Source organism: Sapajus apella, unplaced genomic scaffold (genome assembly GCF_009761245.1).
Source record: "Sapajus apella isolate SASKATOON/1434 unplaced genomic scaffold, GSC_monkey_1.0 scaffold66, whole genome shotgun sequence".
Classification (NCBI taxonomy): Eukaryota; Metazoa; Chordata; class Mammalia; order Primates; family Cebidae; genus Sapajus; species Sapajus apella.
The window spans coordinates 1,020,848-1,047,166 of record NW_022437006.1 but is presented as its reverse complement, the minus strand read 5'-3'; the positions used below and the strand labels follow the sequence as shown (position 1 = coordinate 1,047,166).

Sequence of the window (26,319 nt, the reverse complement as noted above, 5' to 3'; positions counted from 1 at the left end):
GCCGCCGCGCCTTTTTTTTTTTTTTTTTTTTTTTTTTTTTTGAAATGGAGTCTCATTCCGTCACCCAGGCTGAAGTGCACTGCAACATCCGTCTGCCAGGTTCAAGCAATTCTCCTGCCTCAGCCTCCCAAGTAGCTGGAATTACAGGTGTGTGCCGCCACACCTGGCTAATTTTTGTATTTTTAGTAGAGACAGGGTTTCAGCACGTTGGCCAGGCTGGTCTCGCACTCCTGACCTCAGGTGATCTACCTGCCTCAGCCTCCCAAAGTGTTGGGATGCCAGGCAGGAACCACCATGCCTGACCATTTTCATTATTTTACTAGCGACAAGGTTTCACCATGTTGGCCAGGCTGGTCCTGAACTCCGGAACTGAAGCTATCTACACACCTCATTTTCCCAAAATGCTGGTATTACAGGCATGAGCCACTGCACCTGGCCTCAAATGAGTTCTCTAGGCACTAAAAAGCTTTTGTTCGTTGCAAAAGTCTTACAGAGGCTGGGCACGGTGGCCCACGCCTATAACAGCAGGAAGCTGAGGCATGAGAATCCGTTAAAACAAACAAACAAAGCCAAAAATTAGCCAGGTGTGGTGATATGTGCCTGTAGTCCCAGCTACTGGTAAAGCTGAGGCATGGGAATCACTTGAACACGGGAGGAAAAAAAAAAAAACAGGAAAGAAAAACACCAGAAAAAAAAAACTGAACTGAGATTGGTAGTCATAATCCCCATTTTACAGATTAGAACACTGAGGATCAGAAGGGTTAAGTGATTTTCTTAGGGCCCATGGAGAGAGTGGCAGAGTGAGAGCTTGTACCCAGATTTCTGACTGTTCACCCCGTGCCCTTTCAGTAGAATGGCCCATGATGTTATAGACTAAATTGTGTCCCCCTAAATTCATATGTTGAAGCCCTAACTCTCAGAACCTTAGAATGCAACTGTAGTTGAAGATGAAAGATCATGGGAGGACAGTCAAAAGGTGGCCTCTGCATTCCAAGGAGGGAGACATCAGGAGAAAACAGATCTGCGGACACCTTGATCTTGAACTTCAAGCCTCCAGAACTGTGAGAAAATAAACTTCTGTTGTTTAAGGCATCCAGTCTGTGGTTATTTGTGATGGAAGCCCCAGCAGCCTAATACGGCCTTTGATACTTGTTCCAAATTAGAAGCAGTTAGTGCTCCTTCTTACTTTGCCAAGAGTACTTCTTCAGTCTAAATAAACCAAGAACAGCCCAAATTCTTTCAAATTATTCAAAACTACACAATCCAAGAGTTGAATTGAAAAGTTTTAATTTGGGCTGGGCGTGGTGGCTTACGCAGGTAATCCCAGCACTTTGGGAGGCTTAGGTGGGTGGATCATGAGGTCAGGAGTTCAAGTCCAGCCTGACCAACATGGAGAAACCCTGTCTCTACTAAAAATACAAAAATTAGTTGGAGGCAGAAGAATCTTGAACCCGGGAGTCGGAGGTTGCAGTGAGCCAAGATCACACCACTGCATTCCAGCCTGGGCGACACAGCGAGACTCTGTCTCAAAAAAAAAAGTTTTAATTCAGCCCGGTGCAGGGGCTCACGCCTGTAATCCCAGAACTTTGGGAGGCCAAGGCGGGTGGATCACCTGAGGCTGGGAGTTTGAGACCAGCCTGACCAACATGGAGAAACCATGTCTCTGCTAAAAATATAAAACTAGCTGGGTGGGGTGGTGCATGCCTGTAATTCCAGCTACTTGGGAGGCTGAGCCAGGAGTATCACTTGAACCTGGGAGGCGGAGGTTGCAGTGAGCCGAGATTGTGCCATTGCACTGCAGCCTGGGCAACAAGAGCAAGACTCTAAAAAAAAACAAAAAAAAAGTTTTAATTTAAAGAAACTCAAAGCAAAAAAAGATATATATGAAAAGCGGGAAGCACAAAGTAAGAAGGAGAATTTGCATTTGGATTTTAGCAGACTTCCTTCTTAGCAAAAGCACTGTAGATGGAAGTGTGAAAGTGGTCAAAACAGTGGTACTGGAGAAAACTAAACTGACGACTGAATGTGAAATTTGAGGAGTATGTTAGCAGAAAATATAAATGTCTATATGCTGTGCCCTGACGTGGAGACAGAAAAGTTGCAGTTAGAAAAAAGGCTCCCACACCCAGGAATTCTGGTAATAGCACAAAGATGCTCTCCGTAATCAGTTACTAACACACTTACTAGTAGATGTACTGGAGTGTTAAGAGAGGGGACATCACAATAATTTCCTTGCGTTTGCCAATGATGCTTCTGCAGCCATTTCCTACGGCCTCTCTGAGCTTTCCTCTTTCTTTTTTTTTTTTCTTGAGATAGAGTCTTACTCTGCCACCCAGACTGGGATGCTGTAGTGTGCTCTCGGCTCACTGCAGCCTCTGCCTCCTGGGTTCAGGCAGATCCTCTCACCTCAGCCTCCCCAGCACCACCATGCCCAGCTTATTATTATTATTTTTTAAACTTTTTTGTGGAGACAGGGTTTTGCCATGTTGCCAAGGCTGGTTTTGAACTCCTGGGCTCAAATGATCCACTCACCTCAGCCTCCCAAAGCGCTGGGATTACAGGCATGAGCCACCATGCCCGGCCCTCTTTATTCTCTGTTCTCTCTCCTCTGTGCTCCTCAGCTCTCCTCCATTGCAGCATGAAATTTAGAATCCATCAGAAAGACCTCTATCTCTCTGTTAGATTCCAGCTCCAACAATCAGTAGCTAGGGACACTAAAGAAGTGGCTTAACTGTTCTGAGCCTCAGTTTTTCTATCGGTTAAGCGAGAACATTAAATACCAGTCTTGCAGGGTTCACATGAAGATTGGGTGAGAGAACGTTTGTGAAAGCATGCAGCCCAGAGTCCATCGATTAGACATGACAGGCGAAGGAAAGGGAGGACTCAAATGCCCTTAAGGTTTTCAGCTTCAAGAAACAAAGTCAATGCTATTAACAACAATGAAATAAGAAAGGGCAAAATGGATCAGAGGAGGAATTCATTTCAACAAGCTGTTCCTCCTGTCATTATATTCATCGGACATGCTCTTGTCTGTCAGATTGTGTGAAGTCAAATTTCAGTCATTATTTCTGGCCACCCCAAAAGCAGGTGTCTGCTTTAGCACTCCTTTAGCACTTCTCTCATCCCCTTCAGCATTTCTTTTTTTTTTTTTTTGAGACAGTCTGGCTGTGTCACCCAGGCTGGGGTGCAGTGGTATGATCTCCATATCTCGGCTCACTGCAATCTTCTCTTCCCAGGTTCAAGCAATCCTCATGCCTCAGTCCCCCAAGTAGTTGGGATTTACAGGCATGTGCCAACCCGCCTGGCTAATTTTTGTATTTTTAGTAGAGATGGAGTTTAAGCATGTTGCCCAGGCTGGTCTTGAACTCCTGACTTCAAGTGATTTGCTTGCCTTAGCCTCCCAAAGTGCTGGGATTACAGGCGTGAGCCACTGCACCTGGCTTGCTTTGGCATTTCTTGTAGAACTCTAGAGTACTGCTTTCCTTGCACTATGTCTATCCTCCCCAGCCATACTATGCAGTGCCTTGAGAGCAGCAGGACCATGCCTTATAATTCTTCATTTCCCCACAACAATTTGCTAGGGAATTTGCATGTGAGTGCAAAATATTTGCTAAAGTACTGACTCCACCTCCCTTAAAAGAATCTTGGATTTCTTTCTTTTTTTTTTTTTTTTAATGAATTGAGAGGTGCTTATGTTGCCCAGGCTGGCCTTGAACGTGTAGCCTTGCCTCCTCCAGCGCCATGACAACTGGCCTGAGCCACCGTGGCTCCCAGATTTATATCTTTATTAATATAATTAGTGTCATTGCTTAATTAATTCACTTGAAGGAAGAGTTTACAATTTAGACATTCCTGTCATTATAACATCTTTCTAACAAAAGAAATAAGAAAAGAGAAATATTATCTGATAAAGATTTTAAAGTTAATTTAGTGTTATCAGATGACCAATTATTCTTCTTTGGTAACTATAAGACCTTATTATATCAATCTTGAAAATAATTTTTAAATTGCCGTCCTTTAAGATGGGCCAAATAACATTAAGTTATTCCTCACTAAATCTACAAAATGATTAATAATGTTAGTGAATTAACAGAAAAGTTAATGGAAAGAAGCATCAAATACATTCTCCTTGTCGTAACAACTCGAACATTTAAAAAGTCCTATGAATTCCTAAACAAATAAACTGAAAAATGCACATACAGAGAATTTAGAAATAAGAAAAAAAGAAATAAGAAATACATAAAAGAAGAGCATGAGATAGAAACATTTACATAAATATTAACAGTAGCTAGGAAAAGAACTATTTTCAAAAATCTAATGATGAATTTAATGGCACACTGACATGAATAAAAATGGAGAGCTGTGAACCACTTTCAGCATTTTATAATCAAACACATAGAGTTGGCTATCTCATCCCTTTTCACCAAACATATTCTATCCCCTTTTAAAACATTAGTTATTTTGAAAGTATCCACAGATGGTAGTGTAATTTCTGATTTCTCAGGGGTGTAATCTCTAATTTATATTACCAGACACTTCAGACAAATTGACATCAGTCTTTAACACAGCAAATCCCATTAGAGCGTACACTCTTGATAGTCGGAAACAATCATTCTTCATTAAAAACTTCCAGGGAACCAAAAGAAGACATTGTTGAAACACATCAAAAAATTTCAATATAGACAATGCAAAAATAAGACCTGGTGACAAATCTTAAAAAGTATCTGGTTCTTCCTCACATAAATGACAACCGCATATAGTTCATCACACTTCAATGGCAAGCATTAAAGTCATCTTCAACAACGTAGAATCAGAGCATGCCTTGCTAAGTAGAGAGGGAGCATTTTTAGACTTTTCAGTGATTATAGATTTGACAAAACCTTTCACCCATCTTTCCATTTGCTGTCCTGATGAATATCAGATGACTTGCTGATTAAACAAAGCAATATTCATATGAAAATCTATTTTTATTTCCAATCTTGCAAAAGAGAAATATAAAAATGCCCTGCAGTACAGTCAGCTTTTTGTTTCTGAACAACTTACAATTAAACCGTGAGCGTGTGTGTTGTCAACAGCCTATGGTAGGAAAGACATGGAGGATAAGGGGAAAGGGTAATTAAACACAGTGGCACCAAGAGGTAAAAGTATATTTTGCTGCCAGATTCTTACACCAATTAAAAACCTTTCAAAAAATAATGTTTTGTTTAGAAATGACCTTCTCAACAGCAAAGTCAACTGGCACAGTTAACTCATTGGTAAGATGGTCTGTTCTTGTTAAGCAAAGTCAATAACAGCACATATCTAATGAGGACCAGCTGCACCTTTGAAATGTCAGAACTGACACATCATCAAAAAGAAACAAAAGAGAAATAAGTTAAGCTACAACCAAGAATCCAGTAAAATGACCGATTAGAAAATAGATCCCAAACAAGAAAAATGTATGAGACACCACTCAATGAAATGTGTTTGATCTTCTTGTTTAATATTTTCTTCATTTATTTTAATCATTTAAAAAAATCACACCAGAAAATATTCTGAGAGGTTCAGGGCATCTTCTTCTGTAAATCAATAGATCTGAAAATTATAGACTTTCACCAATGTCAGTTTTTCTTGGCTTTTTCTTTTTTCATTTTTAACAAAATAGAAAATACTTATAACATGTAATTCACATATTTGGTGAAAGAAACAATTCAGTTATCTCAAAACTAAACCAAGTGTTTCAAAACACCCTATGTCTTCACAAGGAAATTAAACCATAAGTATGACTTGGTTAAAGGAAAAGCAAAATGTTTAAGTATTAGATACCTTGAAAATCTAAGTTTACAGAAGATGCTTATTCATTTTCAAAGAAAAGAATAAGAACTTCCAAAGACAATCTTCCTAATGTAAAATTATTTGATTCATAGAAATTTAATTGAAGCAAAGCTACTCAGGAATAAATCTATTAAGAAAAATAAGGTTCACCTACAGGTTTATAGCCAACTTACCTCTTTTTGCTTTTCATGTCAAGTAGTGCATAAAAAGAGAAAAAAATTTATGTTTAACTGATTCTAATGTCATTACATAATGGCTTACTCCATAAATACCTACTAAGAGTAAAGGACCTCAGAACTAGTCTTTTAAAATATCTCATGATTAGAGGTGAAGCTTGGCCAGAAGTAGGCCTTCCTACTTTAAATTTCTTTCTTTTCTTCTTTTTACATTTCAGAGACAGGGTCTTGTTCTGTCACCCAGGCTGGAATGCAGTGGCATGATCTCAGCTCACTACAGCCTCTAACTCCCAGGCTCAAGTGATCCTCCCACCTCAGCCTCCAGAGTAGCTGGGCCCACAGGTGTACATCACATGCCTGGCTTCGATTCTAAATGTACAATTTCAGTTCTTACGATCCAAACTGATCACAGACTAAATTTCTCTTTGTAGTAAGACACAATCTGAAGTGCAATGAAGAACTGGGAGGCAAGGCTCAGTTTACAGCAAAAGAATGGACGAGATGACCAGCGTGAGAGCAGCAAAAAAGTTCTTAAGATGAGGAAAATGTGTCTCCTTCAACTAAAAAAAGGACACCAACTTTTATATCCACTAACAATAACTTTTTTTTTTTTTTTGAGATAGAGTCTCGCTCTGTGGCTCAGGTTGGAGCGCAGTGGTGTGATCTTGGCTCACTGCAACCTCCGCCTCCCGGCAAACAGTTCAAGCAATTCTCTTGCCTCAGCTTCCAGGGTAGCTGGGATTACAGGAACGCACCGCCATGCCTAGCTAATTTTTGTATTTTTAGTAGAGACAGGGTTTCACCATGTTGGCCAGGCTGATCTTGAATGAACTTCTGACCTCGTAATCTGCCCACCTTGGCCTCCCAAAGTGCTGGGATTACACGCATGAGCCACTGTGTCCGGCCAAGAATAATTTTAGTTAAAATGACAGTTCTCCTTTCAATTATTATTCTGCAAAATAAGTGTATGTATTTTCATATGTCTTAAATGCAAATTTTTCTTTTTTTTTTTTTGAGATGGAGTCTCACTTTGTTGCCCAAGATGAAATGCAGTGGTGCCATCTCGGAGCACTGCAGCCTCCGCCTCCCAGGTTCAAGTAACTCTTCCTGTCTCAGCCTCCTGAGTAGCTGGGATTACAAGCATGCACCACTACATCTGGCTGATTTTTGTATTTAGTAGAGGTGGGGTTTCACCACGTTGGCCAGACTGATCTCAAACTCCTGACCTCAAGCGATCCACCCGCCTTGGCCTCCCAAAGTGTTGGGGTTACAGGCGTGAGGCACCGTGCCTGGCCATAAAAATTTCAAGTTACAGAAGTTTTTTTTTAAGTAATTATTTTAAGAGTAATGATCTAATCTAGTCTTGAGAATATTCAGGGACTAACTCAATCACACAAAAGGGCCAGCTGCAGAAGTGGTCCCTCATCTGTGGACTGGGCACACTGAAGTGATGTAAATAATCTATATGCCAAAAAAGAAAAGAAAATCTCTGGGATCCAGTAATGACTAAAATAAAAATAAACTTAACTATTGCATGTACAGTTCACAAAACTTTAAATTTGTGATATGGAGAGTATATCAATGACTATTTTTGACTGAGAGGTGACAAACAACAATGAATTTGGTGGTTCTATGGCATCTTTATGACTTTACATTTTTTTTTTTTTTGAGATGGAGTCTTGCTCTGTCGCCAGGCTGGAGTGCAGTGACGCAATCTTGGTTCACCGCAACCACCGCCTCCCCGGTTCAAGCGATTATCCTGCCTCAGCCTTCTGAGTAGCTGGGACTACAAATGTGCACCACCATGCCCAGCTAACTTTTTCTGTATTTTTAGTAGAGACGAGGTTTCATTATGTTGGCCAGGATGGACTCCATCTCTTGACCTTGTGATCTGCCTGCCTTGGCCTCCCAAAATGCTGGGATTACAGGCATCAGCCACCACGCCTGGCCTCTTATTAATTTATTTATGAAATGGAGTTTCGCTCTTGTTGCCCAGGTTGGAGTGCAATGGCACGATCTCAGCTCACCGCAACCTCCATCTCTCAGGTTCAAGTGATTCTCCTGCCTCGGCCTTCTGAGTAGCTGGGATTGTAGGTGCCTACCACCATATCTGACTAATTTTTGTGTTTTTAGTAGAGACGGGGTTTCACCATGTTGGTCAGGCTGGTCTTGAACTCCTGACCTCAGGCGATCCACCTGCCTCAGCCTCCCAAAGTGCTGGGATTACAGGCATGAGCCACCACACCCAGCCTATTTTCTTCCTTCCTTCCTTCTTTCCTCTTTCTTTTCTTTCTTTTGGCCTATTTCCTTCCTTCCTTCCTGCCTGTCTCCCTGCCTGCCTTCCTTCCTCTTTCTTCTCTCTCTTTCTTTCGGCCTATTTCCTTCCCTCCTTCCCTCCTTCCTTCCTTCCTTCCCTCCCTCCTTTTTTCCTCCCTCCCTCCCCTTTTCTTTTTTTCTTTCTTTCTCTACCTTCCTTTTTCTTTCTTTCCTTCCTTCCTTCCCTTCCTCCCTCCTTTTTTTTTCTTTCTCTACCTTCCTTTCTTTTTCCTTCCTTCCTTCCTTCCTTCCTTCCTTCCTTCCTTCCTTCCTTCCTTCCTTCCTTCCCTCCTTCCTTCCTTCCTCTTCTTCTCTCTCTCTTTCTCTCTTTCTTTCTTTTTATTTATTTAGGCACTGTCACCCAGGCTAGAGTGCAGTGGTGCAATCACAGCTCACTGCAGCCCCTACCTCCCGGAACTACAGGCACATATCATCATGCCTGGTAAGTTTTTGTATTTTTTGTAGCAACAGGGTTTCACCGAGTTGCCCAGGCTTGTCTCAAACTCCTGGGCTCAAGAGATCCACCCACCTTGACCTCCCAAAGTGCTGGGATTATAGGCATAAGCTACCGCGCCAAGCTCACTACATCACTGAAAACAAAGGAATAGAAGTGGCAAGCCTGGGCCTTCCATGAACATGATAAATACACATCACTTGAGCTACACTCACAGCCGGAGCTCAGGCTGCCCCTGCCCAACTCCTCAGAGCTCAGAAGAGCCACTGAAGCCAGATTTAGTGTGTAGAAAGGTCCATTTTCCCAACCGTTTACAATGCCTCAGAGGAGTTTAGGTGCCTGTCATGTTGACGGACATCCCCGAATTAAATCAGTGGCTTCCATATTCCATGTAACAATATCAGTATACTTTTAGATACCAAATCCCACCCATTTTGACGAGAAAGATCACAGTGTTGGCACATTGCCAGAATTCAGCAAGCGCTCAGGAACATCGCTGCTCCTTCCTGCCTTGTCTCCTCTGCTCATAACACAGTCACTGTAAATCTGCAAAAAAGTTTGTTTTATATATTAGATAATGGGAATTTTCCTTTTCTTAGGAAAAAAAATCCCTTTTCTTGGGAACTATACTACTATACGGTGCTGAGATTTCATAACATTTATTTTTTTAAATTATTTATTTTTATTATTATTTTTCGAGACAGAGTCTCACCCTGTCGCCCACGCTAGAGTGCGGTGGCGCAATCTCAGCTCACTGCAACCTCTGCCTCCCGGGTTCAAGCGATTCTTCTGCTTTAGCCACCCGAGTAGCTGGGATTACAGGTGTGCGCCACCACGCCCAGCTAATTTTTGTATTTTTAGTAGAGATGGGGTTTCACCATGTTGGCCATGATGGTCTCAATCTTTTGACCTCGTGATCCACCCGCCTCAGCTAAAGAGCTGGGATTACAGGAGTGAGCCACCTCGCCAAGCCTATAACATTTATTTAGAAGCATAGATTTTACACAATGAGCTCCAGACCTAGTCATGGGCAGAATAACTTGAATTCATGGCATTAGAGAGTCTCAGAGCTGGGAGATGCCCTTCCAGGATTTCTCCAATAGGCTCTCCTTTTACATTTATGAGGAGAGATGGAGAGGGAAATAGCTGGTTAACCTAGAGATTGGCTTCCCTGGGTACCTATTGTTAATTTTTCTGAGTATGTTTTCTTATTATTCTTTGCAGATAGGAGACGTCCCTTTGCAAGACAGAGTTTAGATATACCATCTCAGATAACGCCTTACAATCAGAGAGTTTGTTGTAACAGAGGTTGCTATGTAATTCCAGTGGGAGCAAACAGTAGAATAAAATAGACTAGTGCTGGCAGATTGGATTAAATACGTATGAGTACAGCATAGAAGACACTGACGGCGCTCTTCCTCTGGAATACAACAAAGGGCCCTCATTGCCCACAAGACCTTTTCTTTGCTTGCAGGGCTTTGAGATATGAAGGCAAGGCAATATTACAGGTAGATTGATATAGCACCCAACTCACCGAAACAAAGGATACCAAAGAAACTGTGGATTTGGTGTTGTAGGCTAGTGATCGCCAGTTGGTGGAATAAAGGCTATTCTCTATCTTGAGGGTAGACAGCACACACAGATAGCAGGTGGTGAGATTAAAATGTATCATTATTTTATTCTGCATTCAGACTAGTTTGTTATTACTGGGTAGAGGCTGGTCACTTCAGTGAGTCTGAAGCAGAATCTGTGATCTAGAAACGAACCCTAGAAATGTCTCTTTCAGCTTGTATATCTACTGCTGATATTTTTTTAGTGAGCTAGAAAGCACTGTTTAGGGTTTGGGCAGAGTCAGGAGAGGCAGGTAGTTATTGTCTGGAATGTTCTGGGCCTCACGTATGTCTCAGCCTACCTGTTCCTCCCTGTTACTTCTCTGGACACAGCCGCCTTCTGGAGGCCTCTATCTTCAGCACTTATGGGTGAACTTAGGTGAACATAAGTATAAACGAATTACTCATGCTCTTAAATATGTATCAAAAGAATATCAAATAAGTACTTATTATTTAACTTCATGAATATATTACAGAAAAATTGTAGTTTTTCTCCTAAGGATTTAAATAAGGAATTTTCAATTTCCATGGATTTAGTAAAATTTTAACAAAATCTAGAAGACTTTAAAATTACATAATGATGCTAAAAGAGTCAATATGAAATGAAAAGTATGATCTAATACAATATGCATGTTCTTGCTACGGGTTTATTTTCACGTTGATCTCTTCAGTAATTAAAAAGTTTCATCCTACCAACTTTTTCTGTATTTTGTATTGTATGTTTTCTTCAACATGTAACCAATCAGTATCTTGTCAATATAGTCAGCCGATCGACCTCAAAAAAAAAAAAAAAAAAGTTTCATCCTTTGGCCTGATGCGGTGGCTCATGCCTGTAATTCCAGCACTTTGGGAGGCTAAGGTGGGCGGATCACAAGGTCAAGAGATTGAGACCATCCTGGCCAACATGGTGAAACCCCATCGCTACTAAAAATATAAAAACTAGCTGGGTATGGTGGCATGTGCCTGTAGTCTCAGCTACTTGGGAGGCTAAGGTAGGAGAATCCCTTGAACCCAGGAGGCGGAGGCTGCAGTGAGCTGAGATCGCATCACTGCACACCAGCCTGGTGACAGAGTAAGACTCTGTCTCAAAAAAAAAAAAGTTTCATCCTTTCATCATAGCTTATTTTGCTTACAATGCTCAGGTTTTGATATGAAATCTTTTAGGGAAATGTAATTTCTGGACAGGAATACCTGACAGAGGACAGAATAGTAAATAAAAACAAAAATAAAAATAAAAACACGAATAGGACCATGGTCATCAGATGTTCTACTAATTACTGCATTATTTGTTGAGTGGGTCTGATTTGTGGCATGGAATGGTTTACTCAATATTATCTTTATCTTTTCTCTTATTCTGGGAAGAAGAAGACACATGAAACTAACCTTGAAAGACTTTGATGTGTTTTCAGTCTATATATGGTGTCAATAAATTCTGCTACTTAAATCTGGCAGGTGCATTTTAAACCTTTTAAAGGCATTCTCTGCTTAAAATGAGAAACATGAGCTTTCACAACTTGATTACATCAATTAAAAAGTAAGTGATTATACTTTTTTTTCGTTCTTCTTTTTTATATATTAAGACGGGGTTTCACCATGTTGTCAGGCTAGTCTGGAACTCCCGACCTCAGGTGATCTGCCCGCCTTGGCTTCCAAAGTGCTTGGATTACAAGCGTGAGCCACCACGCCCGGCCTAATTATACTGTTTTAAGAATGTTTAAGGAATATGTTTTGTTAGAATACATCTAAGTAATTTAAGTTCTTATACTGACAGGAGATCTAGTAACAAATAAGAGATAAATGAAAAGCGTATACAGGTACAAACATCTAATATATATCTATTTAAAAAAGCATTGTCACCAATAAAAGACAAAGCAGAATCAGCAAAGCAGCAAACGTTTGGTCCAATGTTTCAGTTAAAAAAAAAAATGGGCCGGGTGTGGTGGCTCACGCCTGTAATCTTAGCACTTTGGGAGGCTGAGGTGGGCAGATCACTTGAGGTCAGGAGTTCAAGACCAGCCTGGCCAACAGGGTGAAACCCTGTTTCTAACAAAAATATAAAAATTAGCTGGACGTGGTGGTGAGCGCCTGTAATCCCAGCTACTTGGGAGGCTGAGGCAGGAGAACTGCTTGAATTCAAGAAAAAACTGCTTGAACTCAAAAACAAAAACAAAAACAAAAAAAAAACAAAAAAAAGGAAAACAAAATACATGCCCTCTTAAATTTTATTTTAAAATCAGTTGTTATTCAAATTTAGATTTCTGTGTGGAAACTCTATCTAGTTAAAACTATTGGTAAGAAGTTCTAGAGCTGCATCGTCCAGCACAGTAGCCCTTTGCCAAATGTGGCTGGTGAGCATTTGAAATGTGGCTAGTTCAAATCAAGACAGGCTGTAAGTGCATAATGCTGAATGCCAAAGGCCGGATAAGAAAAACAGAACAGCGTGTGTGTGTGTGTGTGTGTGTGTGTGTGTGTGTGTGTGTAATTTTTTTTTTTTGGACAGGGTCTCACTTTGTCACCCAATCAGGAGAGAACTAGTGCAATCTTGGCTCACTGCGACCTCTGCTTCCTAGGCTCAAGTGATCCTCCCACCTCAGCCTCCTGAGTAGCTGGAACTACAGGCGTGTATCACCATGCCTGGCTAATTTTTTAGTTTTTGTAGAGAAGGTGTTTCTCCATGTTGCCCAGGCTGGTCCTGAACTCTTGGCCTCAAGGAATCCACCCACCTCAGCCTCCCAAAGTGGAATTATAGGTGTTAGCTGCATATGAATTGCATGTTGAAATGATAACATTATGGATATACTGTGTCAATTAAAATCTATTACTAAAATTAAGTTCACCTGTTTTATTTTTTGAAACAGGGTCTTGTTCTGTCAACCAGCCTGGAGTGCAGTTGCGAGATCATGGTTCACTGCAGCCTCAATCTCCTGGGCTCAAGCGATCCTCCCATCTCAGCTTCCTGAGTAGCTGAGACTACAGACGCTTGCCACCATGCCCGGATAACCTTTTTATTTTTTTGTAGAGACACCCATGTTGCCCAGGCTGGTCTTAAACTCCTGGGCTCAAGTGATCCTCCTGTTTTGGCCCCACTAAGTGCTGGGATTATAGGCATGAGCCATGGTGCCTGGCTTCTTTTTACTTTTTCTAACATGATGACTAGAGAATTTAAATTTACATATGTGGTTAATATCATATTTCTATTGAATAATTCTGAATAGAAACATTCTTGTAGCTGTCATTTTATCATTTGGCAAGAAATATTTCTATTGTACACAAAGAAATATTCGAAGCTTTCTTAAAGAGTTCAAGCATGTCTTCCTTCCCCTTCATAACTTCTTCTGATTAAAAAGAAACAAAAAGATGAACTGATAGGAAAGAAGAACACATATACATCAAGTGAAAAAAAAAACAGCATGCATAACAACGCTTGTGATCATGCCAATGGTATTAATACATATACAAAATGCATATTTGTTTGTACATGTGTATATATTTATATGTACTTCCTAATATATGCATAGAATGTTTTTGGAAAAATACAAAAGGTTGGGTGGGCAGAGTTATGGCAGAAATCTACCATCTATTGTATACCTGTGTACTTAAAATTTTTTGAACCATTACGTATTGAAAAATATACAGCAAATATAAAAATGTATTTCTCAAATGTGTTTGACAATTTTGTGAATTAATAAATTTTTTCTTTTTTTTTGAGACAGGGTCTCACTCTGTCACTTGCTGGAGTGCAGTGGCTCACGGCAGCCTCAACCTCCCAGGCGCAAGCAGTCCTCCTGCCTTAGCCTCCTAAGCAGCTGGGACTATGGATGCATGCCAGCACACCAAGCTAATTTTTAAATTTTTTGTAGAGATGAGGTCTCGCTATGTTACCCAGGCCAGTCTCGGACTCCTGGGCTCAAGCAATCCTCCTGCCTTGGCCTCCTGAAATGCTGGGGTGACAGGAATTAACATTTTTGAATTAACTTTTGTTTTGGCAGATTCCAAACTAAAGACAACATGTTCTGACATCAAGAAGTGCCCAGGCCTTCCCCTACAGGAAATAATTCTGTGGAAACTATGTTCAAAGAACATACAAGCCTAAAAGATTACAGGCTTCCGCTGGGTGTGGTGGCTCACAACCTGTAATCCCAGCACTTTGGGAGGCTGCGGTGAGTGGATCACCTGAGGTCAGGAGCTCGAGACCAGCCTGGCCAACATGGTGAAACCCCAACTCTACTAAAAATACAAAAATTAGCCAGGCGTGCTAGCGGGTGCCTGTAATCCCTCCTATGTGGGAGGCTGAGACAGGGAGAATTACTTGAACCTGGGAGGCAGAGGTTGCAGTGAGTCATGATCATGTCACTGCACTTCAGCCTGGGTAACAGATCAAGATTCTGTTTCAAAAAAAAAAAAAGATGACAGGTTTCAACAGACTACTCTTCACTCTACCAGTTCAAGAACTGAATCCTGTGGCAAAAGAAAGTATAGTGATATGGGGACATGGAACACACATAAATAGAAAAACCTCTGTAGGAAAAAATATATATAAAGTACAAAATACTGAGGCCATTAGTTCAGGAATTAACTTTAAACAGCATTGACTTGAGCTCCTTCCAGATACAGAACATGGAAAGCAGTAAGAGCAGGTTGAGTGTGCACAAGACATGCTGGCTGATGAAATACATAGTTGAATTGTAACTTGGGACACAGTTAAACAGTCCTCTTCCTCACAGTTTTGATTCTGGTCTCCACCACCTCTCATCTGCATATTTTATGAGTCTCTGTACCTGCTTCTTTATCTTAGGTGTTATCCACATCTGATCCATTCTCCACCGCGTCATCAGGGTGATTTTATAAAATGAAAACCTATCCTATTCTTAAAGCTGTTCAGCTATGCCATTGGTAAGGTCTGCTGTCACTAACTTGGCTGTCTGTCTTCAGGTCCCTGCCTACCTTTCCAGCCTCGGTTTCTATTACTTCCAAGTCCTGCACCAGGTTGTAGCCTGAGCTCATAGCACTGGGACATGTTGACCTCCTTTCCTATAAGGTTCTTCTCAACCCACACCTGTACTGCTACCTTCTACCTATTATGGTATAGTCGCCTTTCATGGCCAGCCTTGCCCTAATGCCTTTATTTATTCCAGGAATATCTATTAACATCAGTACATATTTGTCTCTTACCTCCCCTACCAGACTCTGAGTTTATTTGAATATCATTGTATATCAAGAGCCAAGAAAAGTGCCTGACACACAGTAGGTATTCACTAAATTTTGTTAAATTCTGGTCAGTGAGTAAATGGGTTAATGAAATAAATGTGATTTTGGTACATGCTTAAGAACACAGGCTTTGCAATACATCAAACAAACAAATATCTACTTGTTTGAATGCAGTGAAACATAAAGGCAGTTTTTACTAATGTCAATGTGTCTTGTTGACTATATAGCTCAAGGGGTGATTATGTATCTAAGGCTAAGTTGCTTTAAAAATCAGTAAAATCGGGCCGGGCGCGGTGGCTCAAGCCTGTAATCCCAGCACTTTGGGAGGCCGAGGCGGGTGGATCACGAGGTCAAGAGATCAAGACCATCCTGGTCAACATGATGAAACCCCGTCTCTACTAAAAAACTACAAAAAATTAGCTGGGCATGGTGGCGCGTGTCTGTAATCCCAGCTACTCAGGAGGCTGAGGTAGGAGAATTGCCTGAACCCAGGAGACGGAGGTTGCGGTGAGCCGAGATCGCGCCATTGCACTCCAGCCTGGGTAACAAGAGCGAGAATCTGTTTCAAAAAAAAAAAAAAAAAAATCAGTAAAATCTAAACTACCATAGAAACATTTTCAGACTTCAAAATAATACCATTCTCTTAAACTAGCTGAGTCATTCATTGTGTCAGAGAAAGAGAGGGTGGGAGGGATGGAAGGAGGTAGGAACAGAGGGAGGGAGGAGACTGAAATGATACAGGGAAGCAAGACATCTAAGAGGAAAAGCCCCACATGGAAAAGGCAGCATGAAGAGCAAGCTGCTTAGGCTACGACTTCCAGACTGAGTTCACACTTGCTTCCCCAGGTTTGCCATTTCCTATTTATCTTGTGCAAATGCTGCAGTCAGGTCTTTACTACAGAAGTAACAACTCCTGCCTGTGAGTTACATGGATTCCTTTTACATATTCTGACAGATTGATTGTAATTACTGATTAAATGGTAAGATGATGAGGAAGAAGATGATGAGGGGGAGAAGGATATAGGTAGGCAGTTAAGGAGTCAAGATAAAATGCTGGCTAAAAAACAGACAATAATTTTGTGAAGACATACAATTTGCTGCCTAATTACAAACTCCTGGATGACAACAGGATCCTTTTTGAGTCAAGGTCATCAAAGCTGGTAGGCACTTCTCAGATCAGCTGGTGACTGAAACTGTGAAAACTAAGATGAGTCTGTGGAAGGACACTGGAATTTGTGGCCAGGATAAGGATAAAGTCAAGAACAACAAAGTCAACAAGCAAGCCACGGCCAGAAGCACTGGAATTGCAAGGGCTGAGGTTGCAGAAGCTGAGCCAGCCAGAGGGAAAAGCCAGATTTTTCCCTTAAAAGGTTGTTTTAATGCAGCAAATCAATCAGTATACTGCATTAATCAATTAGTATAAAAGTTCTACTAATGTTGAAAATCAATGCACCGCCCTATAGTTGGATTCTCTAGAATTGAAAAATCATGCATTTAAGGAGATGAGGTTTTCTGTTCACCGTCTCATAGAAGTGAAATCTATTTGAAAGTATCTCTTATATAGAACAAATAGCATTCTATGTTCTGTGTCTTTTTTGTTTGTTTGTTTGTTTTAATAGAGAGAGGGTTTCTCCATGTTGGTCAGGCTGGTCTCAGGTGATCCGCCCGCCTCAGCCTCCCAAAGTGCTGGGATTACAGGCATAAGCCACCATGCCCAGCCATGTTCTGTGTCTTAAATTTTTTTTTTTTTTTTTTTTTTTAAAGATGGGGTTTCACCCTGTTGGTCAGGCTGGTCTTGAACTCCCGACCTCAGGTGATCCGCCCGCCTTGGCCTCCAAAGTGCTTGGATAACAGGCGTGAGCCACCACGCCTGGCCCTGTGTCTTAAATTTTTAAGTGAGACATATTTCTCTCAATTTCTCAACCAAAGGATTAAAAACAAATTAAACGAATTGCATTTTTAGTTGAGATAATTGCTTCAATGGTCCTCAATAGAAAAATAAAGCCCATATCTGCTTATTAGAATAATTAAAAATCACCTAAAAAGATGTACTAACAATATATTTTAGAAAACAATGCTTATCAAAAACATTCTGATAAATTAATAGAGAATTGTCCTTTTAAAATGATTAATAGATACTGTTCCCAGCTAACAAATTTAATAATGGTTAATTAAACTGATGGTTAAAAAATACTAATAAAATCTATTATTTCCCATGAGTTTATAATAGTTATATATAGAACATAAGTGATCATATATGGCATATTTTCTCTTTCTTGACTTAATGAAAACATTTTATATAGTAAGAGCATCATAAAGAATCTTTGATATGTCTTATCCTATATAGTTCAGCCAAGGGAAAATAGCATATTTTGGTAATAATGCAGACATCTGTAGAAGCTACAATTCATTTGGTGTGGATGGTCAGTCACTTTCTATAGCAATTCATTTAACTAAGCATTAATCTGGTTGGTTCCATGATACATAATTAAAAATTCCTAAGGCTATAATAACAGCTTTACATCCTTTCCGCTTTTATTATTTTAACTTTAAATAAATGGTGATCATTATTAAGGTTATCATTATGTTAAACTGTCATTAGTATGATCTTCTGGTCTGGTGATGATTCTGAATTCCACATTCCTTATATCTCTAATCTTTTTTTTTTTTTTTTTTTTAAGGCAGTGTCTCACCCTGTCTCCCAGGCTGGAGTGCAGTGGTGCGATCTCAGTTCACTGAAACCTCTACCTCCCCAGCTCAAGGGATCCCATCTTAGTCTCCTGAGTATCTGGGACTATAGGCGTGCACTACCACACCTGCCTAATTTTTGTATTTTTTGTAGAGATGGGGTTTTGCCATGTTGCCCAGGCTGATCTAAAACTCCTGAGCACAAGCGATTCGCCTGCCTCAGCCTGCCCAAGTGCTGGGATTACAGGTGTGAACCACCGCGCCCGGCCTCTAATCTCATACATAGTAATCATTTCTAAGGTCAATGGTATTTTCTGGTTATTCAAAACTAAAGTGTTTAAGACACCATACTGGTACTCTCATTCACGTATGCTAACTGACTTTAAAGTTGTAAGAAGTGTACAGTGTGTATAAGTAGTAGAAAGATTACCAATGCGGGAAAACGGGAAAGCGTTTTATGGGCTTTTAGTACATTGATATACCCTTCTTGACAGCAACATCAGAATGGAGCAAAAAACATAAAGAAGTTCAACTTTTAATGGAGTGATCTCATGCTTGAGAAAAATGTAACAGATGAGAAGTTGAATGCATGAGAATATTCCCAGCAGTGCTCTACAGTACAACAAATAATGAAAAACTACCTCGGTGGACAAGAGGTGAAGTAGTGATTAATGTGATAACAGCATCTGAAACAAAATCTATAATACAATAACTTTAACAAAAAAACAAGACTACATAGCAACATGGAAAAGCTTGTGATATAATGTTCATGGCTTAAACAATGTAATGACGACGATATAAAATATATATTCATGTAAACAAAAACCAGTCATACAAAAATGAAAAGTTATTGTTAACATTTATTATTAATTTTTAATCTTATTGAGATGTTATCCTTTTAATTAAATGGCAATAGGAGTTATTTCTTAATCATACCAATTTCTTTTCCAAGTTCCAAATGCTACTAAATCCATTTGGAACACTAAAAAGAAGACTTTTGTGGGTTTTATCAGAGTTAGGTATCCTGATAAATTGTTACCACTTTGGTGATTCACAGAATACTTCAAGGTACCTTCCAAGGAGGTCTAAAACAATAGGAAATCAGTTATGAAATTAAAAACACCAAGCAGTTGTTACTTTTTTTTTAGGTGTCTATTTTGGCTATTACACCATTTCAACTCATTATCACTATCAATTTCCTCAAGCGCCTTTAGAACATGAAATGCACCATCAGTTTCTACACCACATCTTTTAATCCCAATCAGGAGGCTGATTCCATGAATCAGATACGGAAAGTATTAGAGATCCAAAGGCTGAGGTTTGCAAAAAGGAATTAAGGTAAAATGAAAAAATAATTCTATGGCAACAGTGGTAAACTCAAAGACTACAGGAAGGGCCAGGAGAGAACAGAAATGAGGACGGCAGGCTGGGAATAAGTCATAAGGAGGAGTGGGGACTGTGGCAAAGTACAAAGCTTGCCCTAACAGCAGCCACCCCTACAGAGCTCCAAAGGTGTTGACATGCGTGAATGCAGACCCAGGGCTGCCAGATATTCAGAGTCTTCCAAAAGAGGCCAGAAATATTGATGCTCATATGAAATCTCCTCAATTTTTAACTGTCGATAACTAACTTGAATTAGTTTTATTTTTGATTTTCCTGCAATAGTCAAGTAACAGCTGCCCTTAAGCTTATTTTAGTTTATGGGCTCCTTTGCCACTTCTGCCCTATACTCACATGCAGGGATTCCTTAAAAGGATGATTTTTATTTGCAAGAAGTCACATTTTCTTTATTTGCCATATGCCCCATTTTCAATTTAGGCCTCTTCATAGAACAAGTAAAAAGAAAGAAAGAAAGGAAGGAAGGAAGAAAGAAAAATGCAAAATAGTGAAGCTAAGGTCAAGTGTGAGCATGTTGGTCAGCATAAACCAACGGGGATTTGCAATCTACAAGAACATTCTACTAAGACCTAAATGTTCTTGAGGAGCAAAATCGTAGAGGGTTTTGCTTTTATTCTCAATATAATGATTGAGGAGACATTCTGAGTCACTACAAAAGGAAATCAGCCCAAAGCCTTGTCATACATATGGCTCCCTTTAAGGAAATTACATTGAAAATGATAAGAGAGAACTGGCCAAATATGACCAAGATGGAATTGCCATGAGCTACCAAACTGCAAATAAGATCCAAGTGTGTGTGTGTGTTGTGCTTGTTGCTAATTTCCCTTTACCTATCCCATTCCTTCCAACTCCCATTTTCCATCTTTGGCTGTTAAATCAAAGTCCATCATTCTACGGAACGTGAGTGAAGGAGGAAATGGGACGCTAAGTATAAGGCAGTTTTTACTTGAATTATAGGAATTTATTTATTTTTTTGTTTTGTTTTGTTTTTGAGACAGAGTCTCGCTCTGTCACCCAGGCTGGAATGCAGTGGCACAATCTTGGCTCACTGCAACCTCTGTCTTCTGGGTTCAAGTGATTCTTGTGCTTCAGCCTCCCAAGTAGCTAGGATTACAAGCGCACATCACCACGCCTGGCTAATTTTTTATATTTTTAGTAGAGACGGGGTTTTACGTTGTTGGCCAGGCTTGTCTCGAACTCCTGACCTCGTGATCTGCCCACCTTGGCCTCCCAAGGTGCTGGGATTACAGGCATGAGCCACCGCGCCTGGCCAATTATAGGAATTTACATATCATGAAAGGTAGACTCTGAGGCTGGGGGGCCTGAGTGACTGGAAGGAAGGGGATAGTCTATTCAACTAATCATTTGCATCACATGAACCCAAGGAAAAAATGTTTACCTGGTGGAGCCACGGTTAACCTTTTTTCCTTGCTGAGCCGATGCCCTTGGATGAATTCACTCATGGAAGGGGGGCCCTTCAGAAGAAATGATTCTGTGGAGGTGGGATCAGGGGGAACTCTTAATAAATTCTGTAGGTAGGAAGCCCCTGAAGTCCTGGGACGGCTCTGATCACAAAGGGAAGGTGAAAATTGTCTTGCAGGAGATCCAAGAAAAATACATATAGGAAACAAAAAAGTTTTACTTTAATTACCTTTCAATGCCTCACCAGTGACAACATTATTTATACCGGCATTTAATTTTTTTAATATGTAAATCAAGAGTTTTGCTTTTTTTTTTTTTTTTTTTTTTTAAGTTTCCACATCAGGATACAACCCTATTTGGAAACTGCTCTGGATACTGGAAAAGAGATTTATTAAAGTTAGTCAGTTTCAACCACAAATGGAAAATATATTATTTGAGTCTTTAACGAAAGCTCCTAAAATAAAAATGTTACCATTAATCGAAAATACAGGGTAAGTAACTCAACAGCCAGGACTCTGGAAAGAGGTCACAAAATCAAGCCCCTAAAAACCTTACAAGTGGTTTCTCTGGGCAATATTCCCACGCCAAACGAAAAAGCTCAAAAACCTGCTTTCAAGAAAAGGACTATGCGTATTCCATCCCATTTAATCTAAATATAGACACCCACTTTCAGTCCGTCATCAGTTTTGGTCAAATGGACAAAAGTTTCCCTAAAAGAACAGATTCATATCCTTGCCCCGTTAAAGAGAAGCTGATAAACAGCACCATTTCCAAAGGTACAATGACTTTTAAAATTAGAACCCAGGTAGAACACAGCTTGATTCTTAATATCCAACTTTATCTACCAATTCTTAGGTTGGAGGTAAGGGAGAGGCATATTTATATATACAAAGAGTAGCAAAAATATTAACAGACACTTGAAAATTATATTACGATTAATCAAGAGGAGAGGTTGGGCAGGGGGTTAGAAAGGACTACATAAACACAGTTATCAAAAAGGTTTTGATCTGGAAAGACCCACGTTAGCAAGGCCCATTTATAGGCCAGCTCCCGTTTTTTCTTTTCCTTCCCCTCCTCCATCCTCCACAACAAGAGCACATTCATTTTTGCAGTTAACTAAAATCTGGCCACTGCACCGTACCATGAAGATTGCTGCATGCATACCTTTTCCTCTGAGTGCCACTGCTGACCCGAATGTTGGGTGTCTGTGGGCCCTGACTATGCAGGAGGTAAGTGTCTACGGTGGGCACGGTGACTGATGCCTCCCCACTTACTTTAGGGCTGCCGATCTTGCTCTTTCCAAGTTTGCCTTTGCTGCGTCGGGACTGCTCATGGTCAAACTCTAAGTCCTCCAGCCTCTGGGTCAGGGCGAGTTTTTGCTGGATAGCCATTCGTAACAAAGTGTTTAGAGTCTTCTTCTCATCCTCTGCGGCTGCTAACTGTCTCTGCATCTCATCCAACTGGGTGACATATTCATCACATCTGGAACCAAAACAGGGAAGCTGGTCAGGGGAAAATCTTGGTGAAGCTGAATTTGGGACTTAAGTTGAAAAGTAATAAATTTGACTGAAATTTAGAAATTTAGAAGACTGGTTCAAAGGTCTAGCAAAAGAATGTAGATAACCTATAATAGCAGAAAGTTGGAATGTGTGTTCATCCATACAATGAAGTATACATGGGATGTTTAAATTTTTATTATTTTTGTTGTTGTTTTGTTTTTTAAGACTGAGTCTTGCTCTATCACCCAGGCTGGAGTACGGTGGCATGATTTCGGCTCACTGCAACCTCCGCCTCCGAGGTTCAAGTGATTCTCATGACTCAGCCTCCCGAGTAGGTGGGATTATAGGAGTGCACCAGCACGCCTGGCTAATTTTTGTATTTTTTTTTTTAGTAGAGACAGGGTTTCACCATGTTGGCCAGGCTGGTCTTGAACTCCTGGCCTCAAGTGATCTTTCTGCCTCATTCTCCCAAAGTGCTGGGATTACAGGTATCAGCCACTGCACCCAGTCCATATAGAAACAGTCTTAATGGACAACAACTTAAACCCCAGGGACAGAGTTATTGTGGGGCTGCCGTGTAACATCAGAAAAACGGTCAAGTTTCACACAATGTCCACAGTACCTGAAATGTCTTACGGTAGCTCTTTTTACTGTATAACATTGTATTCTTTAGAGGAATGTGACAATCTTATTATAGGCTATGCCTGTAGTATCCAAAAGAATAATGTCTATAAAGAAAATATTCCTTATCTATATTTATACATTTTAGTTTAATTTAGTATCGATTGCAGCTGTTGCTCTTGTCAATTTGACTAATTTGCCTGAATTAGAAAACTGAATATTTTCAGTGATTTCTCAACCAGATGATAGAACAATGAGTTGTCAAAAAACCCTGCAAAAACCAAGATTTGCACAAGACTCTCTGAAACATCTTTATTCAGGTTTCATACTTGTGCCGAAAAAGGAAGATAAGCTCAGTGATCTTTTTTCTTTACCAATGGCAAAACCTGAGCACATATACATTTGGAAGGGAGATATGGTGTGGGGAAAAAGCTCATTCTGAGGTTTTTTTTTTCCTGAGTTTATTTACCCACTAAAATATGAATAACAAATTATTGTTCATGCCAGAAAAAAGTCTGTGAAAATGGACAATTTGGGGATAATAATTATTTTTTATTATTATTATTATTTGAGAGGGAGTCTTACTCTGTCACCCAGGCTAGAGGGCAGTGGCGCAATCCTGGCTCACTGCAATCTCCACCTCCCAGGTTCAAGCATTTCTCCTGCCTCAGCCTCCTGAGTAGTGGGGATTACAGGTGCATGCCACCATGTCCTGCTAATTTTTGTATTTTTAGTAGAGATGGGGTTTTACCATGTTGGCCAGGCTGGTCTTGAACTCCTGACCTCAGGTGATCCACCTGTCTCAGCCTCCCAAAGTGCTGGGATTATAGGCGTGAGCCACCGTGCCTGGCTAGGGGATAATACTTCTTATATAAATCAGATTCAGACTTGAAATGTTTTTGACATTTTTAAAAATTTCCTTCTCAAAGAGGAAATTTATGTTTTCTTGATTCCAAATATAATCTTGATTCTTTCATCAAAGAGGGGGACATTGTGCCCCATTCCTATTCTCTATCCTGTCCACCATAGTGGCCAGAGGTAAACACATTCTATTCCCAAACACTGCCATGCCCTGAGACCCAGAAGTCAGTTCCCTCTAGTTCCTCTGCACCCCTGCGGGCTCTCGGCACTCAGCCTTCTCACTGCCATCTCCAGGAGATTCAATCACAAGGTCTCGGCTTAAGCCTGTACTCTCCTAACATACAAAGAAAGATGGACAGATTCTGGGGGACTCCTTTAAAGTTCAAGAGATTTCTGTTTCATTTTTAACACTTGTATCAGCTACATGTAAATCATTTACCAAGTCTGCAAGTAAAGCCTTAGTAATTATTTGGGAATTTTGCACCAAGTTTGCATCATACAAGACATGTAATTGGTGAGGTTTGGTCAGGCATGATGGTGCACACCCATAATCTCAGGACTTTTGGAGGCTGAGGTGGACGGATTTTTCGAGCCCAGGAGTTTGAGACCAGCCTGGGCAGCATGGCAAGACCCTGCCTCCACAAAAACACAAAAATTAGCGGGTGTGGTGGTGCAAGCCTGCAGATCCAGCTATTTGGGAGACTGAGGTGGGAGGGTTGCTTGAGCCCAGATGTCCAGGCTGCAGTGAACTGAGACGGCACCACTGCATTCAGCCTGGGCAACAGAGGGAAACCCTATCTCAAAAAAAAAAAAAAAAAAAGGTGGATTTTCTTGACACTGCATTGTGACAACAAAAAATGTATTTCAACAGTATATTGAAAATCCCAAGATTCTGAAAACTTCAAATCAAACACATTCTTAACAATCACTTCATGTTTAAAAACAAAATATAGGCCGGTGTGGTGGCTTACATCTGTAATCCCAGTACTTTGGGAGGCCGAGGTGGGTGGATCACCTGAGGTCAGAAGTTCGAGATCAGCCCAGGCAACATGGTGAAACCCCGTATCTACCAAAAATATAAAAATTAGCTCGGCATGGTGGCGCATGCCTGTAACCCCAGCTACTCAGGAGGCTGAGGCATGAGAATTGCTTGAACCTGGGAGATGGAGGTTGCAGTGAGTCGAGATCGCACCATTGCACTCCAGCCTGGGTAACAAGAGTGAATCTATGGGAGGCTGAGGCAGGAGAACTGCTTGAACCTGGGAGGCAGCAGTTGCAGTGAGCCAGGATCGTGCCATTGCCCTCCAGCCTGGGTGACAGTGAGACTCTGTCTCAAAAAAATACATATATATTCTAAGTAATTAGTTGATATGATGACTATTAACCTTCATTATGACGGTATCTTCTCGCACAGTACTAAGGATAAGTAAGGCACTTTTCTATACTTTCATGTACTTCCATCACAGAACTGTATTTCAGGAGTGATAATATAATATTTAGTTATTCTAGGAAATGGGTTTTTTTTTTTCTTATTGAAAGCTTTTCATTTGGAGGGAGAGTCTATTTCTTTGGGGTGCATAAGTTCTACAAACAGTCTATTAATATTACCTTACATAAAAATATTTTTATGTAATAGAATTTCTGGATCCAGAATGTTCAGTAGGGGACTCTGGAAAACAGCACAGAAGGTTTGACTTTGTATACGTCAGAGTGGAATTCCACATATTTTCTTCACACTTTACCATCCTAGACTATACACCAAATACACTCAGCATGCACAAAGACAGGGCTGTGAACTTTAAAGGCTTTTCCCCACATACCACACCCAGTCTTAGGAAGAAAATACTGTTACCTTGTTGCAAACATTGCTCTCAGGGATGAGAAGGTTGCAGCATCTTCTTTCAAAGCCTTCAGTTCATTTCTAAGCTTTGTCATGGTCTCAGTCACCATTGCTTTTTCATTTTCATATTTGTTCTTGAGATTAGCTAGCGCCACCTCAGCTGTCTAAAGCAGAAAAATCACACTGCTTACAATTTTCATATCAGGAAAATCCATCATACAGATTGTTTCATGCTGGGCCTATTATGTTCTTTTATAAAAGGAAAGTGAAATTGATTTAAGCCATATACACATAGGTATGCACTTGGGACACAGGAAGTTTTTCTTTTTTTTTTTTTAAATAAAAAAATCATACTTTCATTTCTTTTTTTAAAAAAAAAAATCACGAAATTGCTAATTTTTTGTATTTTTCA

The 26,319-nt window shown here is 40.4% G+C and overlaps 1 protein-coding gene across 6 annotated transcripts in view; it reads right to left on the bottom strand.

Moving 5' to 3' along the window:
- Positions 1-26,319, bottom strand: part of BICD1 (BICD cargo adaptor 1) — a 283,414-nt gene that overhangs the window by 23,620 nt on the left and 233,475 nt on the right. For 3 of the 6 annotated variants that reach the window (XM_032248276.1, XM_032248274.1, XM_032248277.1), the window contains exons 6-7: positions 25,920-26,071; positions 22,361-22,568 (exon numbers count right to left, since the gene is read on the bottom strand). In XM_032248276.1, coding sequence (XP_032104167.1) covers positions 22,361-22,568; positions 25,920-26,071 — 360 coding nt within the window. Of the gene's footprint in view, positions 1-5,987; positions 5,997-21,063; positions 22,569-25,919; positions 26,072-26,319 lie in introns of all 6 variants that reach the window. The other 3 variants (XM_032248278.1, XR_004259913.1, XR_004259912.1) reach the window with 3 other exon arrangements.